Source organism: Gallus gallus, chromosome W (genome assembly GCF_016699485.2).
Source record: "Gallus gallus isolate bGalGal1 chromosome W, bGalGal1.mat.broiler.GRCg7b, whole genome shotgun sequence".
NCBI lineage: Eukaryota > Metazoa > Chordata > Aves > Galliformes > Phasianidae > Gallus > Gallus gallus.
This window is the reverse complement of record NC_052571.1, coordinates 6,201,617-6,219,754: the sequence shown is the minus strand read 5'-3', so window position 1 is coordinate 6,219,754 and position 18,138 is coordinate 6,201,617. Positions and strand designations below refer to the sequence as shown.

The 18,138-nt window shown below is 45.3% G+C and overlaps 1 protein-coding gene across 1 annotated transcript; it reads left to right on the top strand.

Moving 5' to 3' along the window:
- The first annotated feature begins 1,019 nt into the window (after positions 1–1,019).
- LOC124417063 (syncytin-A-like) lies at positions 1,020–2,046 on the top strand. The gene is made up of 2 exons (XM_046905116.1): positions 1,020–1,066; positions 1,446–2,046. Exons 1-2 carry the CDS (start codon positions 1,020–1,022, stop codon positions 2,044–2,046), a joined length of 648 nt encoding a protein of 215 aa, XP_046761072.1.
- The last annotated feature ends 16,092 nt before the right edge of the window (positions 2,047–18,138 follow it).

Genomic DNA, 18,138 nt, shown 5'->3' with positions numbered 1-18,138 from the left:
AGGGTCAGGCAATAGTGGAACATGCCAACCGACTCCTCAAGGATAAGATACGTGTCCTTGGGGAGGGGGAAGGATATAGGGATAGGATACCTGTCGGTAGGCAGGCTGAGCTCCTGGCGAAGGCCCTCTACGTATTGAACCATTTTGAGCGTGGTGACAGTAAGCGAACACCAATGCAGAAGCATTGGCAGCCAAAGGTCTTGGGTGAAGGGCCTCCAGTCAGAGTAAAAACAGATAGTGGACTATGGGAAGAAGGATGGAGGATATTGGTATGGGGTAGGGGATACGCCGCAGTAAAGCATGTGGAGACGGAAAATTGTATGGACTCCATCACGGAAGGTTAAACCGGATCTCAGGAAGGACGACTGAAATTATAACCTGTTCCGTATTTGTGTAATAAGCAAGACAAGAGTCCCCTTTTGCAGAAGCTGCTGGTGGGAAACCGAAGCCAACTCCAGAACAACCGAAGGATGGATGAGGAGACCGAGAACCACTCATCAAGAGGAGCACCACACCTGCAACGCCGATACTTATGATACTACTGATGCTTATGGTAACGGGGGGGAGGGAGTACACCTTATATAACAGCCACGCAATGTTTGGGTCACGTGGGCGAATCTCACAGGGCAGGCAGACTTCTGTCTTGGCCTTCAGTCCGCTACCTCTCCTTTCTGTACCTGTTTGGAGGAGTTTAGAGGATATACGGTCAACTACAATGGGTGTAAAAATGATACGGACGCGGCTACACAAATGCTGTGTCTGATTCAATCATTAAATCATACCCTCCTTTGGGACCCCCAAGAATTGGATATTTTAGGGTCTCAAATGATCAGGAACGGAACAACACGTACGTGTGTCACCTTTGGTTCGATGTGCTATACAGAGAACAATCATAGCAGAGTCTGCCACAATTTTGATGGGAATTTTGATGGGGCTGGTGGGGTGGAGGCAGAATTGCGTGACCTCATAGCAAGATGGAACAATGATGACCCTTGTATAAGACTCTATGCTAACCGATCATGGACGGTGGTAAGTCCAATGAACATGGAGAGTTTTTCGATAACTGGTGCGTATTGTGGATTCACAAACAACGAAACTCATTATTATAGAGGGAGCTTTTCTGATTGGTGTGGGTCAAAAGGAGGAAAGTGGTCGGAGGGACACAGGAATGGGACAACATGCTCTGGGTGCGGTGGTAATTACACGGCGGAATGGAACAATTATGCATATGGGTTTACCTTCAGGAGGAGTGTGTCAGAGGTATTGTGGAATAATGGGACTGCTAAGGCACTCTCTCCGGGTATCTTCCTGATTTGTAGCGATAGGGCATGGCAAGGTGTACCAGCTAATCCTCTAGGAGGTCCATGTTACTTGGGGAAGTTAACGATGTTTGCTCCAAATCATACAGGTTGGCTTAATATATCTCGTAGTTCACATCCTCATAGGCGTCGCCGCGACGTGAGTCTGGGACCTGAGTGTAACGATGATGTTAAGTTGTGGAGCGTTACAGCACGCATCTTCGCTTCGATTTTCTCACCGGGAGTCTCAGCAGCGGCGGCTTTGACACAAATAGAAAGATTGGCATGTTGGTCTGCAAAACAGGCCAATACAACCACGCTTGTGTTAAATGGTATGCTTGAAGATCTTAATAGTGTCCGTCATGCGCTGCTACAGAATAGAGCAGCTATTGACTTCTTGCTGTTGGCTCAAGGACATGGATGTGAGGACATTGATGGAATGTGCTGCTTTAACCTCTGTGATCACAGCGTGTCGATTCATAAACAACTACAATGGATGCAAGAACATACGCAGAAGATCAAAGAAGAGAGTGATCCTTTCGGAAATTGGCTGAACAGACTGTTTGGGGGAGTGGGTTCATGGTTAAAGCAATTGCTTAAGGTTTTCGCTATAGGGCTTGCAATTTCTGTATGTATCCTAATCTGTCTTCCTTGCTGTGTAGGATGCTTGCAGAACTCCTTGCAACAAATGATGGAAAAGACTTTTGACCATCGGATTGAGTATCATAGACTGCGTGAAAGGTTGTAGAAGGGTTTAGGTTGTTGCGTTCATGCTGTAATGGGGCAAGGCTTGTCCGGGCACGGGGAGTCGGGTTATGACAGGAAAGGACTCCCTGTTGCTCTGATGTTTGCTTAAGGATTGCAGTAGAAGGGTAGTAGGAATAGTGTGCTGAAATGTATTTAGGATTAGGCGCTTTGCGTTGCTTCGCGATGTACGGGTTAGGCGTGTGTGTAAGGAGTATTTAGCTTAGGGAGGGGGAGATGTTGTAGTAGGCGTCTTGCAGGGATATGGGATGTACGGGACAGGCTTATCCCTAAGCATAGTGAGACGGTGCTATCGTGCTCTAACAGACTGACCTTGCTGCCAAGAAAACAAGAAAGAGGAAGGATGTGAAGGAATGAGGAAGCAATAGGAACCAACCAAATAAGGCATGATGTTATCCAGTGCGAACCAATCAGGGCAGAACATGACATCACGATTGCTTAAGTTAAAGTATATAAGCTGTGCATAGTAGTGAATAAACGCCATTTTACTGCTCATCATATTGGTGTATGTTTGCAGTCATTTGGCCCTGACCAGGTAATTGGTCAGTGTGTGCTAGGGCTAACACAGGAGGTTAACATCACAGTTGCAGAAGGCAACAGCTGCCCGACTGAACTATGGAGAGATTATTTCGTGCGCACCTGCACTGTTCAGGATAGAAGGTGAGCTGTCGGGAACTATGGGGAGTTCACTAACGAGAGAGCAACAAGTAAATCTTGAAGTATTACGGTTAGCTTTAAAGTTTCAGTATCAGCCTGTATCTACTTCTGCATTAGTTACTTTTCTTAAATGGATAAGCAAAAATGTCCCTGAATTTCCGAAAACTGGGTTCTCTCTTGATGGAGAGCTTTGGGACAAAATTGGTACAAAACTCTGGGAGGCTTCTTTTACTGAAGACAGAACGGCTGCTACAGTTTACCTGTTTGGCGCCAAATAATGGAAGGGCTTAAAGAAATTCGACAAGGAAGAATTTGTTCCGAGTATTCCCCATCGCCCTCCCTCCCACCTCCGCCACTGCCCCTCAGCCCAGGAAGCATCCCCTTCCTGGATTTGATTCGTGGCTCCGACACCAGAGAGAAGAGAAATCGCATTCCCACCCTCCGGTCCGCCCCCGACTCTCACCATGCCACTCCCACCCTCCACCGTTCCCACGTTGCTCATCCTGTTGCAGCCTCCCTCTGCCCCACCTACGTTGCCTGCTGCTGCGTCTCTGCAGCTTGCATGTAACTTGGTTAGAGACAAGGACAGACTGGAACCAGAGGAACTTTTTGATCCTGGTACAGTAGATCCGGAAGACGAACCAAACATTTTCCCTCCTGATGATAATTTGAAGGGTGCGGGAAAGAAACATTTTTCTACAGCGTACTACGGTGCATTCGAGCAGTGCAGAAAAGAAGCAATATTACGGGGCAATGCTGATACGTTGCAAGCCTTTCCTGTGCTGTATCATGCAAATCAGCCCTCACAGGTGGAATCTCTGCCTTATGAGGCAGTAAAGGAGCTAAGGAAGTCAGTGAGAGATTATGGAATTCAGTCTGCCTTTACGTATAATCTTTTGGTTGCAATTGGTGAGTTATGTTATGACCCCTCACGACTGGAAAATTTTGTTACCAACGATCCTGTCTCACATGCAATACACTGTTTTTATGACTGAATACCGAGAACAGACTACTGTGGAAAGGTTTATTGATGACTGGCTGACTGAGAAAGGCCATGCAGACACTGTGCAGCTGGTTAAGCAACCTTGTCACGCGCAAGGTCAGGTATGAGAACAAGGAACAAAACAGGATGCAGATGGAGAAAGCCAGCAACAGTGTTTTGAGAAGTCAGTAAGAGAGTGTTTGCTGAGAGATAACCACAGAGCACAAAGATAGGGGTAGTTGACACTGACTAGCGAGCCAATCCTGAGCTCCACTTTAGCAATATGTATGAGCCTATTATCCGTGCTATAAATGTACACGCAGCTGAAACAATAAACGAGATTTGCTGATCATCTACTATGGTCGTCGCATTTCTCCCGCCGATTCCTACAGGCTACCATCCAGGCTATGAATAATTTGAATAACTTAAATCATACCAGCATGGAGGAACTCATGGGGGAGGGGGTCCGGGCAACACCTCAGGCCCAGGCACAGATGAATAGGCAATGCCTTGAACAAGTTAAGACTTCGGTGTTGTGTGCTATCCGTCAGATACCTGATATTAATTCATCTAATGCCTCATTTACATCAGTTAAGCAGGGGGCTGCTGCGCCCTACATTAAATGTCTTGAACGTTTACAAAATACCATTTACAAAATACGCTAGAGAGACAAGTAGAAAATCAAGCCACCAGGGATGCTTTGCTTAAGCGATTAGCAGTAGAAAACGCAAATGTGAACTGTTGAAACGTTTTACAATCCTTAAAGAATGCAGATCCATCCATTACTGACATGATTAAAGCCTGTCAAGATGTAGGCACAGAAAGTCATAAAATGGCCTTGCTAGCAGACACGCTGGCAGCCTGACTTGATGCAGGGACAGCTCAAAGAATGAAATGTTACAATTGTGAGGAGCCTGGTCATGTACAGAGGGACTGTAAAAAGCCTAAGCAAGCAAATAAAAATGCTTGTGCTATTCCAACTCAACCCTGTCCCTGGTGCAGGAGGGGGCTACACTGGGCGAGAGAATGCCGATCTAAACTCCCTGTTGCTGCACGGCCCTGTGATCTGACAGGAAACGGGAAGAAGAGCGCGAGACCACACGCTATGGCAACAAATACTGAAGAGTAAGAAAGGGTTCAGTAAAAAGGGGTCTGCAGAAACAAAGGGTAAAAGGATTAGAAATAGCTTACAGAAGCAAATATGCAGAGGCCGCTAGAAGAATGGGATAGTAACAAGATGGGATTAGGACAATTCGGGGCTAGAAGAGATAAAGATGAGTGTGTGAAAACAGCTCAAGGACACCAGGCAAGGAGGTGATAAGGTGTCCCCAGAATAAGTTAGAACTGGTTCGGGGGCTACCCCTCCCTCAGGGTCAGAATTTTACAGCCAGGAAGACCACGAGCCTTTGTGAGGAAGACTACAGGCCTTCATCCAACGACCACCAGGAGGAGACCCCCACTGCTCATGACACATGCATGAGAGGAAGGGACCGTATGCTAAGGAGTTCTCAGAAATGTTATGAATATGTATATGAATTCCGGGAAAATCATTGATTATGTATTAGCTCTGCCTATATCTATACCAAGTTTTTGTCCTGATGGCGTGCAAGTTAGGAGGAGCTATCCCCCTTGCATCCGGCTCTGCGCAGTGTTGATTAAAACATACCTGATTTTATAACTACTTTGTAGTTATAGAGTTTGATTCCGTAATTCAATTTGGCACCCCAGATGGGACAATCTCTGTCCAGCTGCAAGACCAGCTGAGGAGGGGGACGCCTTAGGCATGCCCCGAGGTTTCTCGGAAGGACTCCCCTTCCTCTTCTGATCACTGCGGGGATAGACAAGGACCATCTATTGGCGGAGCAGGTATGTGTATGGGAATAAGGGGAACCCGGGAATGAGGGGAACCTGTAAGTCGTGAGGAGATGTCCTGCGCTGGGCATAGCCGTTGTGCTGCCCCTGGATAGTGAGCTCACAGGTTAGGTTCGGTTGCCGGCTGGGGTAGGAGAAAAGCTCCCGGGAGGGAATTCCTATGAAGGCGACCTGTAAGTCGTATGCATGGTAAAAGAGTAATAACTCTAGCCTAGGTGGTTGGTAACAGTGGATTTTGTTAAACGACAACATGGATTTTTGTGGCCATAGTAGCAGGAGTCATAGGTTGTGTAATTGCTATTACCATCTGTTGAAGTTCGGTACCGTGTATTTGAACTACTGATGCATTAAGAGACATCTTTTAAAGTGTTTGAACTCAGATTGTACTTAAGCCTGGGCAGGAGTAGGAATAAGAATTTGCACTTGTAAAAGTTAGACGAGTAAATGAGATTCTGGGATTGGGATGAAAAAAGGGAACAATGATTGGAGCATGAGCATTTGCATTTTGCATATGATTGGAGCATGAGCATTTGCATTTGTTTGAGAGGTGTGTGTGCCTGGGGGGGGGGGGGGGGGGAGGAGGAGGAGGAGAGGGTGTAAGGAGTTACTTGAGCTTTTGAGCTTTTGAATACGTGTACCTTCTCCTCCCCTCAGTGTAAATCTTTCAGTGTACATGGTGCTCGGCCCTCTTTATCAAGGGTGGGTTGGGCACGACAAAACTGGCATAACTTGCAGAGTGTTTCGGATACAAAATGAGGCTCATACTCGAGCTGGAAAAGGAAAATTGTTTATTTGTGCAGTACTCAGTGCTGCTTTGAAAGCAGCTGTGCAGTTACAAGCATTGCAGGAATCAGTTAAAGTAACACAAAAATTGGTTTTAAAAAACAAACAAAAAAAACTCTGGTAAAATATTGTAATCAGTGGTGGTTACTGTACAAGTTAAAAGTAAATGAAGTAACATGAACTGTATTGTTTGATTTGTGGGTTCTGAAGGGAATGGGACAAATGGTTTTGATGGTATAAGTAAGTGTAATTGTTAATGGCATACAGAAGCATGATTGAGGGTATGTGAAAACGTAACTGAGCGTATGAATAGTAGACAAAGGAAAAAGGGTTAAAGAGGTAGTGAGTTTATCTGTGTTGCCATGAGAGCAACCCCCCCCCCCCCCCTGCTAAGGGGGGGAGGTGGGGAGGATGGGGTACTGGAAGTGAGAATGGCCTTCATCTGCAGAGATCTAGGAAACCCGAAATTCCAGTGTTAGCACTGGAAGCTTTCGGAGAGGAGGAGGTGAAACTGAAATGTAATGTTAGTAGTATGATGAGAGTTTGGAAAGTGAAAAGTTTAGGAAGGACGCAGGCTGAGGAAGGCAAAGATGAGCAAGGTGTAACAGGGATGTCAGAACCAAAGAGAGGTGAGCAATATGAAAAATAATAATAATAATAACTGATTGAGGAACAGAGATAGTTGAGAATAGCAACAGCTGTTACTGTTGTGGCTGTAGGGCCCAGAGGTCCCCTCAGAAAGAGGTGGGGGGAGGGGGAGGGCCCTAGAAGAGCCCAGGGAGGGTTCCACTCCCGCTGGAGTAAAAGCAGTGTGCAAACTGCAGGGAAATGGGACATTGGTGGAGCAATCCTACCAAGCTGAATGATGGGAACCTGGGAAGTTTACCCTAGTAGATCCATTGCTTAAATTGCAGCTAAGAGAGCAGAATAAAGAGATTTATTTTCTGGTGGGGATGGGGTGCCTCTTACCACCACTGATGATTTTGCAGCAGTAGTAAGAGCTACTGCCCAACAAGAAAGAGCTTATCTTTTTGGGATTAATTAAATATAGACTGAGAAAATATGCCAGGTTCTCCAAAAACGTTACTCTGGCAAGACTGATTGAAAATTGCAAGTCTGGCTTTAACACAAACTGGGAAAAACAATGTTGTACCCCCAGAAGTTACAGAAATCTTAAATAAGATTAGGACTGCTTAGGACTGTGGGTATCAGGAATACCTGGCAGAGACAAAATGCAACCCTAAATAGAAGTTAAGTTAAAAGCAAGAGCTAGCCCAGTCAGGTAAAGCAGTGCCCTTTGAGGATATATGACTGTAGAAAGACAAAAGAAATAATAGATAACTTTTGGAGTTTGGATTACTCAAGTAATAGAATTGTTGAATGCATACACTCTGTGGTGGCAAATCCATACACTTTATTAACCAAGTTAAGGAATGAGTAGGTGGAGTTTACCTTCTGGATTTGAAGGATGCCTTTTCTGCCTGGTGTGGCCAAAAGAAGCCAAAGGTTATTTGCCTTTGAATAGGAAACCCCTAATATGGGGAGAAAAAGACTCAGTTAACCTGGACAGTGTTACCCAGGGTTGTGAGAACAGCCCAATGATTTTTGAGCAACTCATGAGCCTGTGTCATGGTTTTATGATTTTTGGTTATAGGTATTCCACATCATAACATCATGCAGTGTACTAGGAGTTAAAGAGCAAATGCTCTAGTTCTGGATACTTGTCCAGAAGAGAAGAACTACGTTCCCCAGAAGACTGTTTGAATACAGTTATCATTCCTGCTCAGGGGAACAGATATAAGGCCTGTATGTCACCTGACCTGGGTCGTCTCCTTTCTTCTTGTCTCGTCGTGCTCGCTTTCAGATAGTCTCGCTGCTGCTCCCGACTGCACGCAAGGCTTCAGTATTAGTATAATGCCTTTAGCTCTCGGACAATCCTTCTCTCAATTATATTTGATTTTATTAACAATTATATTGAATTATATTGTATTATAGTGTGTTATCGTGCATTCCGATACTATATTTAGTAAATTAGTTTGTTTCTCCTCAGATCGTTGCCGCTGTTTTTTTTAATAATACTTTTTTTTTGTGGGGGGTCCCCTGTTTCCCTTTTCCGGAGGCGCGGATTTTACAAAAAAAATATCCCTCCACCCCACTTGTCATGGAACCGGGCCAGACCAGTCCGTAAACTGTCGACGGTCCTTCCCACAGTGGAGCTTTACTGGAGTACGTGGATGCCATGAAAAGAAGAAGACTGTGTAAAATGGACTGTGAGCTTGCTGAATTTCTTTGTGTCATGGTTTTATGATTTTTGGTTATCAGTATTCCACATCACAACATCATGCAGTGTACTGGGAGTTAAAGAGCAAATGCTTTAGTTCCGGGTACCTGTCTGGAAGAGAAGAAGAACTACGTTCCCCAAGAGCCTTTTCGAGTACTGTTATCATTCCTGCTCAAGGGAACAGATATAAGGGCGCAGGTCATCTGACTTGTCTCTCTTCTAGTCTCGCCGTGTTCCCTGTCGGATCGGCTCGCTACTGCTGCGCCCGACTGCATGCAAGGCTTCAGTATTAGCATAAGGCCTTTGGCTCTTGGACAATCTTTCTCTCAATTATTGTTGATTTATATTGTATTATAGTGTGTTATCTTACATTCCGATACTATATTTAGTAAATTAGTTTGTTTCTCCTCATATCATTGCTGCTGTTTTTAATTATTTTGGGGTCCCCTGTTTCCCTTCCTGGAGGTGCGGATTTTGCGAAATCCCTCCGCCCCACTAGTCGTGGAACCGGGCCGGACCAGGCCTTAAGCCACTGACACTTTGTTCTCAACAGAACCCACAAATAACTCAATGGCAAGTGATGTATCCGGGATAGGAGATTACAGCTGGACTTTGTACCTAAAGGACTGCCGGGAAAGAAGCCATCTGCCAAAGCCCTGAGCCACAAAGTGCCAAGGAACTCTGTACATTCTCAGGAATGACAGGATGGTGCTGACTGTGGATACACATCTACGGACTGTTGGTAAAGCCCCTTTGTGAAGTGAGTAAGAGATGGCCAGAGTGGTTGAGGGCGGTGGCTGCACTAGTGCTCAGTATTCAAGAAGCCAGTAAATCTATGCCACAGAATAACAGTTTTAATATCTGATACAGTGCCTACTGTATTGGAGGTTAAAGGGGGGCATTGGCTCTCACCCCCAAAGGTTCCTGAAATACTAGGCCATCCTGGTAGAGCAGGATGACACAGAAGTAATTGTGACTAATATTATCAACCCAGCATCTTTGCTTAGCAGAACTCCTGTAGAACCAGTATTTCATGACTGCTTTTAAACAACTGAAGCTACGGACTGTTACCAGTCGGACCTGAAAGACGAATCCTTAGAAGATGCAGAAGACACCTGGTTTACTGATGGAAGCAGATTTGTGAGACAAGGAAACTGTAAGGCAGGATATGCAGTAACTGCTACTGACAAGGTAATCGAAGCACAACCATTACCTGTGGGGACTTTCCCTCAGAAGGCTGAAATAACTGCCTTGACAAGAGCCTGAAATATATGAACAGATGCTAATTGTGTATTTGGGATCGAGATCAGATCGAGGCCCACATTTTTGCCAAGGTGGTCCAACAAATAAGCACATTACTGGGAACTGATTGGCAATTGCACACACCTTATAGACTGCAGTCAATCGGACAGGTGGAAAAAATGAATCACCTGATCAAATTACAGATAGTAAAACTTGGCCAAGAGGCTGGGATTCCCTGGCCGCAGGTACCGCCTTTGGCATTTCTGAGAATTCAGACTAAACCCCAAACCAAGGAAGGATTATGAGAATCTTTATGGGCGACCTTATACTGTACAAAAGGATATCTCTATGCAGGGGGGGTATGAGGTGTTAATATATGGTCAGCTTGGTGAAGCAATGAAAGAAACTTGAACAAGCAGTATTCGGTGCCAGGGCACGAGGCCTAGATGGTCCAGTGCATGATGTATTGCCAGGCGACTATGTTTATGTTAAATCTCTCTCAGATTCACCTCTGGAACCAAAGTGGGAAGGACCCTACCAAATTCTCCTGACCACCCATACCACTGCCAAGGTAGAGGGACTTACACTGTGGATACGTCATACCCGCCTGAAGAAAGCACCAGGACCACAGTGGACAGCAGAAGAGAGCAGACCACTGAAAATCAGGATCCAAAAGCATGCATAAGATTTTGATAATAGTCAGTATGATTGGAGCAGTAGTCACAGCTTGGCAAGAGAATAGCTACTTAAAAATAACTGATAAAATTGGCCAGGCTCTCAACAAATCTTGTTGGATACGCACTGCCTTCCCCAGAGGGGAGGGAAAGGTGCCTGTTTATGGGATAGTGGCACTAAATTGAACCATTCCAGATTGGGTAGAGCACGGAAAGTGTAAGTTTGGGATAGAAGACAAGTCACAAAAGGTACCTAAGTTTGATTTACTAGTTATTAACTTTACTAGATCTATCTTTGTAGACAGAAAAACTGATGGTAAAGGTGGGGTGGGGGTTGGATGACGGAACTTGACAGGCATAGAGTGTAGTTGGGAATATGGAAATTCTGGGGCAGTATCAGGGATCAGTGAAGCTGGAAGATGGAACCAAGGGGAGGGGTGTGACCCTAGGATCGATAAGGAGTCACATTGGGTCTCAGATAAGATCTACTCGGAACTGTAGAGATGGGAGCATCACTCACTCATCAGGAAAATATGGCCATGCCATGTAAGTTACCTCATGGGTACTGGTGGCTATGTGGAGACGGCCAGGCATGAAAGGCATTACCTTTAAGTTGGACAGGGACTTGTACTACAGGATACTTAATACCCCAGACCACGGTGCATGAGGAAATCCCTTGGGGACTCCTGAGGACCCCTTGAATTAGAACCACGCGTACATACAACCCCCTAGCTATATATAACAAGGGATACCACAGCTTTCTGAGAGCTCGTATCCCGGCTCTAGGAGTTGCACAACTAGAAAAAGCTATAGTAAATATCTCTGCAACTCTGGAAATCATGGAGAATGCCACAACAGATGCATTACGGGCAATCCAAGAAGAGGTATCCTCCTTATCCAAAGTAGTACTCCAAAATAGGATGGCATTAGGCCTATTAACAGCCAAGGAAGGAGGGGTATGTACAATAATAAATCAGAGTTGCTGTGCTTGCATCAATAAGGATTTAAGAACTGAAACAGATTTAAGGAACATCTGGGAACAGACGAAAGTCCTGCATAGGACGAGTCAGGATGATACCAACTGGAAGGAAGATTTATGGAACTTGCTTACTAGCTGGCTACCAAATCTAGGATGGTTAAAGCAGCTCTTCCTAGTTTGTATCATCTTGGTACTGATTGTTGGTTTTACCTGTGTGATGATAAAGTGCTCTGCCTGCCTGTGCCGAAATACGAGAAAAGAATACGAGATATGGAAGAAACATGAGCTAAGGCAAAAGGCGGAAAGTGGGACCTACTTTGGGACACATAGAACAGATTAGAGAATCTAGCAGGTGGAAGTCCTTATCCTTATCCTTATCCTTATCCTTATCCTTATCCTTATCCTTATCCTTATCCTTATCCTTACTGGCTATAGGGTCTGATTTCCGCACATCACACTGGCTTTACGCACTGGCCATATGGGACTGTTAAAAGGTGAGTGAGTTTTGCTTATCACTCCCTGACTCTCTAGTTGACAAATCAACTTATGAATGGGGATCAAGGAATCACTGTTGGTGCAGTACTGCCATCTGTGCCCTGCTTTTTGTAGCAATCGGTACCTGCTGCTTTTTCACCTGTAGCAACCCCACAGCAGACGGATCTTCTGACAGGCCAGGCAAAACAGACAGCTGCTTAATGTTGTCTGTATCTACAGCAGCTATTCCAAAGGCCCATCGATACCCCTTGAGATCCTTGAAATATTACCTCCAGAGGTAATCAATACCCAGTATGCATGGAGCCCCTGGGCCAGTCACAATAGGTTGCTTTTGCCAGTCTTTACCAGTGAGGCTTATTTCGGCCTCCAACTCAGTCAGTTCTTGAGAACCTCCAGTCACGCCAGAAATATGGATTGATTCTGTCCCTTCATGACTCGAGGGCATTAGAGTGCACTGTGCACCGGTGTCCACCAGTGCCTTATATTTCTGTGGTTCCGATGTGCCTTGCCATTGAATCCACACAGTCCGATACACTCTGTTATCCCTTTTCCTCACCTTGGCTGGGGGTAGGGCCCCTCTATTTGTTATCTCCATTGTTCTTACAGCTATTGCTGTGTCCTGCAGCAACTGAAGTAATCACCTTTTTGGAGAAGCTCACCTTGCTGGTTGATCTATCTTGTAATTCTTTAACCCGTGCTTGAGGAGCAGGGGTGAGTTTCTTATGCCACTTCTTCATATCTTCTCTGTGGTCACGTAGGTAATGCCACAAGGCATTACGCGGCATAGTCTTACTGTTGTAACTTTCACAAGCAGGAGGACGTCTTCTCTTGGTAGCTGAGAAGTTGCATGATGCAGGTTGGGAGGAAACCAGTTTGATCAGCCCCTCCAGTAGGCTGTTTTGGGAATTCTGGTTCCCATCAGATGTATCTGATACCACCATGGATTCATCAGCATTTAGAGTGGTAGACAGTTCGTCTATTATATCTTCTTGATTGCTCTCCATTCTGTCCAGTTTTTCAGCTACTTTTGCAATAGCTGAAACACAAGCTCGTAGAGGGTTTAAATGTAACTCAAAGTCTTGAAGTTTATTAATCAGTCCATTTACAAGGAGTCTTCTTTCCCCTCTGCCATACATTGCTGCAAATGTACTGGCATACCTTTCTGGTGCAGTCTTTGTGAATATTCGCCACATATTTGGTGTACACCTGACTCTCAGGATCATGCTCTTGGTCTGGCTTGTCAGGAATGAAAGTGGGGCTATGTAACATTTCCACCATAGTGTATTCTCTCAAATGACGGATGACCTTATCCATATCAGTCCATTTCTTTTTCTCAGGCATCAGATCCTCTTTGAAGGGGTATCTTTCTTTTACGGCTAGCAGCATCCACTTCCAGAGGGTGAAGGACCCATTCTGGCATGTACTAATGCCTCTGTCAATGGCTGAGTCCCTAGTAATGCAAGCCAGTTGGTGAGCTTCTCTGTTATCTAGCCACACACTGTTGGCCCCATCGTCCCAACATCGAAGTAACCAGATGACAATAGGCTCATTTGGGTGGCGTGAGAAGTCTTTTCTCAGACCTCGAGTTTCATTCATTTTCAGAGATTGATCAGTAATGGTAACAGTGTCTTGCTCACCTCTTACTCTTTCAGGACTTCTTGTCCTTCTGGGTGTTGGTTACTGCAGTCTTACTGTGGGCCCCTCCCCTGGACTCAGGGGTGCTTCCCCTGGATCTTGGAGCTGCTCATCTGGACCTCTTATCTCCTCCTCCAGCATCAACTTCTACTTTTTCCTCCTCCTCTTTCTTCTGTTCTAAGTGAGTCGAGATTCGTTTCATTTTCCATCCTCTTACAAGGGCAACTGACATCAATTATGGTGCCTCCTGTGGTTGATCAGGGTGGTCAGTTCCGATGCACTCACTCTCCAGCTTGGCTTGGAGTCTGTCTTGTTTGATTATGAGGGTATTTAGTTCAGATTTGAGCATGACTTGATGAGCCTGCATTCTGTTTAGTTCAATCTGGAGACTGAATTTTGCATGCTGTAAGGCATCTTGCTCAGTTCAGAGTACATCCCATTTGGACTTGAGGATGTCCCTCTCAGACTGGAGGGCATCTCGCTCGGATTGGCAGGTGTCTCACTCAGACCAGAGGGTATCTTGTTGAGATTGGAGACTGTCAAGTTTGGATTGCAGGGAGTCTCTCTCAGTTCGAGGGCATCTCTCTCGGATTGGAGGGCTTTTCCCTTGGACTGGAGATTCTCTCTTTCAGACTGGAGACTGTCTCGCTCATTTCGTACTGTATTCCAGAGACTCTCCCTTTCAGCTCAGAGACTCCTGGAAACTCTCTCTTTAAGCCTGGAGACTGTTTCTTGACAAGAAGACTATCTGTAACTGGAGATACTTCCTATCAGCTCTGAGACACTCTCTTTCAGCACGGAGACTCTCTCTCTCTCAATTTCAGAAACTCTCTCCCACTCTGGGATAGTATTAAATGAGGCCTGATAAGCATTAGCCAGGCCCCAAATCATTTGTGTCTCCTCAGATCTGCCTAAGCCATAACATCCCTGTCTCAAATATCTGTCCAGGCTCTCAGGATCTTGCAGGTGTTCAGGAGTAAAGTTTCATGACACCAACGATGTCCATCTCTCTAAAGTCTCTCCCAGACCTCGCCACACTTCCTGCCACTCAGTATTCTTTGGTTCTGGGGAAGGCTTCTTCAAAATATGATAAATACAAATACTGAGTGAAATGATGAACAGTACATTCAGGGAGATTAACAACATGATCAAATGAGCATTCAAAAGCTGCATAAAGGATTCAAAGGAGAGACTGGGAGCCTGCTTAAAAATCACAAGTTCTCTAAAATTAGCAGCTCCCTCTGCAAACAGATGTAAAAGAGAAAATGGAATCATTTTTTTTTCTCTTTACAGAAGTAAGATAGCAGTGCTCAAACTTCACAAATATCCCAGAATATTGGCAGTCTGCCTGGACTTACAAGGTCAAGTCTTCAGTGAGCACCTGTGACAGACATAAACTTTCCCAGCGAAGCTAACAAAGCTCTCCGAAAGCAGGGAGAGATTCATTCTAAAAAGCTAAAAAGCAGCTTTTGCCCACATTCTCCACCAAGAATGTCAATGGTTTACGGGCTGGTTTGGCCCGGTTCCATGACTAGCGGGGCAGAGGGATTTTGCAAAATCCATGCCTCTGGAAAAGAAAAACAGGGGACCCCAAAATAATTAAAAAAACAGCGGCAACTATCTGAGGAGAAACAAACTAATTTACTAAATACGGTATCGGAATGCAAGATAACACACTATAATACAATATAATTAGAATTGAAGCTAATAAATCAAATATAATGAGAGAAAGAGTATCTGAAAGCTGTAGGCCTTACAGTAGTGCTGAGGCAATGCGTGCGGTCAGGATGAGAGTCAAGGGAAGAAAAAAAAGGGACATCAGGTGACTTTGCCAGAGGTTATATCCCCTCTTTGACTGCAAAGCCCCCTGGGGAATGTAGTTCTTCTTCTCTTCCAGACAGGTGCCTGGAACTGGAGCATTAACACTTTAACTTCCAGTGCACTACATGATGTTATGATGTGGAATACCAGTAACCAAAAATCATAAAACCACAACACTAACGAAGGAGCAACAAGTAAATCTTGAAGTATTACGGTTAGTTTTAAAGTTTCAGAATCAGCCTCTATCTACTTCAGCATTAGTTACTTTTCTTAAATGGATAAGCAAATATGTCCCTGAATCTCTGAAAACTGGGTTCTCTCTTGATGGAGAAGTTTGGGACAAAATCGGCACAAAACTCTGGGAGGCTTCTATTACTAAGGACAGAACTGCTGCTAAACTTTCACCTGATTGGCACCAAATAATGGAAGGGCTTAAACAAATTCGACAAGGAAGAATTTCTTCTGACTATTCCCCATTGCCCTCCCTCCTAACCCCGTCGCTGCCCCTCGGTGCAGAAAGCAGCCCCGGCCCGGATTCGATCCATGGCTCCGATCCTGCCCTTGGCCAGAGAGAGGAGAAATCGCACCTCCCCCCCCCCCTCCCCCCCGCGTTGCTACCCTCGACTCCACCCCCGACGCTCCCGCATTGCCCCCACCCTCCGCTCCTACATCGCCTGCTGCTGCGTCTCTGCAGCCTGCATGTAACTTGGTTAAAGACAAGGATGGACCGGAACCAGAGGAACTTTTTGATCCTGGTCCAGTAGATACGTAAGACAAACCGAACATTTTTCCTCCTGATGATAATTTGAAGGGTGCAGGAAAGAAAAATTCTACAACGTACTATGGTGTACTATGGTGCTTTAGAGCAGTGCAGAAAAGAAACAATATTACGGAGTGATGCTGATATGTTACAAGCCTTTTCCATGATGTATCGTCCAAATCAGCCCCCCCAGTGGGAACCCCTGCCTTATGAGACAGTAAAGGAGCTAAGGAAGTCAGTGAGAGATTATGGAATTCAGTCTGCTTTTACATATAATCTTTTCATTGAAATTGGTGACAGTTATGTTATGACCCCTCACGACTGGAGAATTCTGATACAAACGATCCTGTCTCACATGCAATACACTGTTTTTATGACTGAATACAGAGAACAGGCTACCATCCAGGCTATGAATAATTTGCATAACTTAAATCATATTGGCATGGAAAAACTCATGGGGGAGGGGGTCCGGGCAACACCTCAGGCCCAGGCAAAGATGGATAGGCAATGCCTTGAACAAGTTAACACTTTGGTGTTGCGTGCTATCCATTGGATGCCTGATACTAATTCATCTAATGCCTCATTTACATCAGTTAAGCAAGGGGCTGCCAAGCCCTACATTACATTTCTTGACCCTTTACAAAATACGCTAGAGAGACAAGTAGAAAATCAAGTCGCCCGGGATGCTTTGCTTAAGCAATTAGCAATAGAAAATGCAAATGCAGACTGTCAAAAGGTTTTACAGTCCTTAAAGAATGCAGATCCATCCATTACTGACATGATTAAAGCCTGTCAAGATGTAGGCACAGAAAGTCATAAAATGGCCTTGCTAGCAGACACGCTGGCAGCCCGACTTGATGCAAGGTCAGCTCAAAGAATGAAATGTTACAATTGTGGGGAGCCTGGTCATGTACAGAGGGACTGTAAAAAGCCTAAGCAAGCAAATAAAAATGCTTGTGCTATTCCAACTCAACCCTGTCCCTGGTGCAGGAGGGGGCTACGCTGGGCGAGAGAATGCCGATCTAAACTCCCTGTTGCTGCACAGCCCTTTGATCTGCCAGGAAATGGGAAGAAGAGCATGAGACCGCACGCTATGACAGCAAATACGGTCCCGAATCGGTTGGCCACTGCCTGGCCAGCTCACTTAGACCAGCCACCACCAGTAGCGCAGGAGTAGATTTGGCCACCGCCCAGTCAGTGACGCTGACTGACAGCACCATGACCCTCATTCCAACAGGTGTAATGGGCCCCCTTGGGGACGGGAGTAGCGCTCTCTTATTAAGACATTCTTCTGTTACACGGATGGGAGTTTTTGTTTTACCAGGAGTTATAGATGCAGACCATACTGGGGAGATAAAGATAATGGCATGGACACCTTCACTCCCCTGCTTTATTCCCAAAGGCCAAAAAATAGCACAATTAATCCCTTTTCATTCTTTGGCTGAACCTGGCATCAGGGACCGAACTGGTGGATTTGGGAGCACGGACAAACCTGCCGTGCTATGGACCACACAAGTGTCAAAAGACAAACCATTATTACCATGCTTAGTAAACGGCTGACAGTTATTAGGCCTAGTGGATACTGGAGCTGATGTTACCATAATTAAGTCAAGTGAATGGCCCTCTGAATGGCCACTACAAGACCCTAATTCAGCTATTGTAGCAGCTGGGGGTTTGAAGCAGTGCAAACAAAGTGCCTGAACTTTATCTTTTGAAGGGCCTGATGGTCGCATTGCTCAGGCTGCTCCTTACATCTTGCCAGTTCCCTGTACTTTGTGGGGTCGTGATCTTTTAAGTCAGTGGGGCATGATTTTGCAGACAAATTTTCAATAAGGGCCATTGATCGGCAGCAACATATAGCCCTACCTTGGAAAACAGAACAACCTATTTGGGT

Coding starts and splice junctions, on each gene's coding strand:
- LOC124417063 (XM_046905116.1), top strand. CDS start 1,020: ATGGACGGTGGTAAGTCCAATGAACATGGAGAGTTTTTCGATAACTG. Junction 1,067..1,445: donor GGAGAGTTTTTCGATAACTG/GTGCGTATTGTG, acceptor ACATCCTCATAG/GCGTCGCCGCGACGTGAGTC.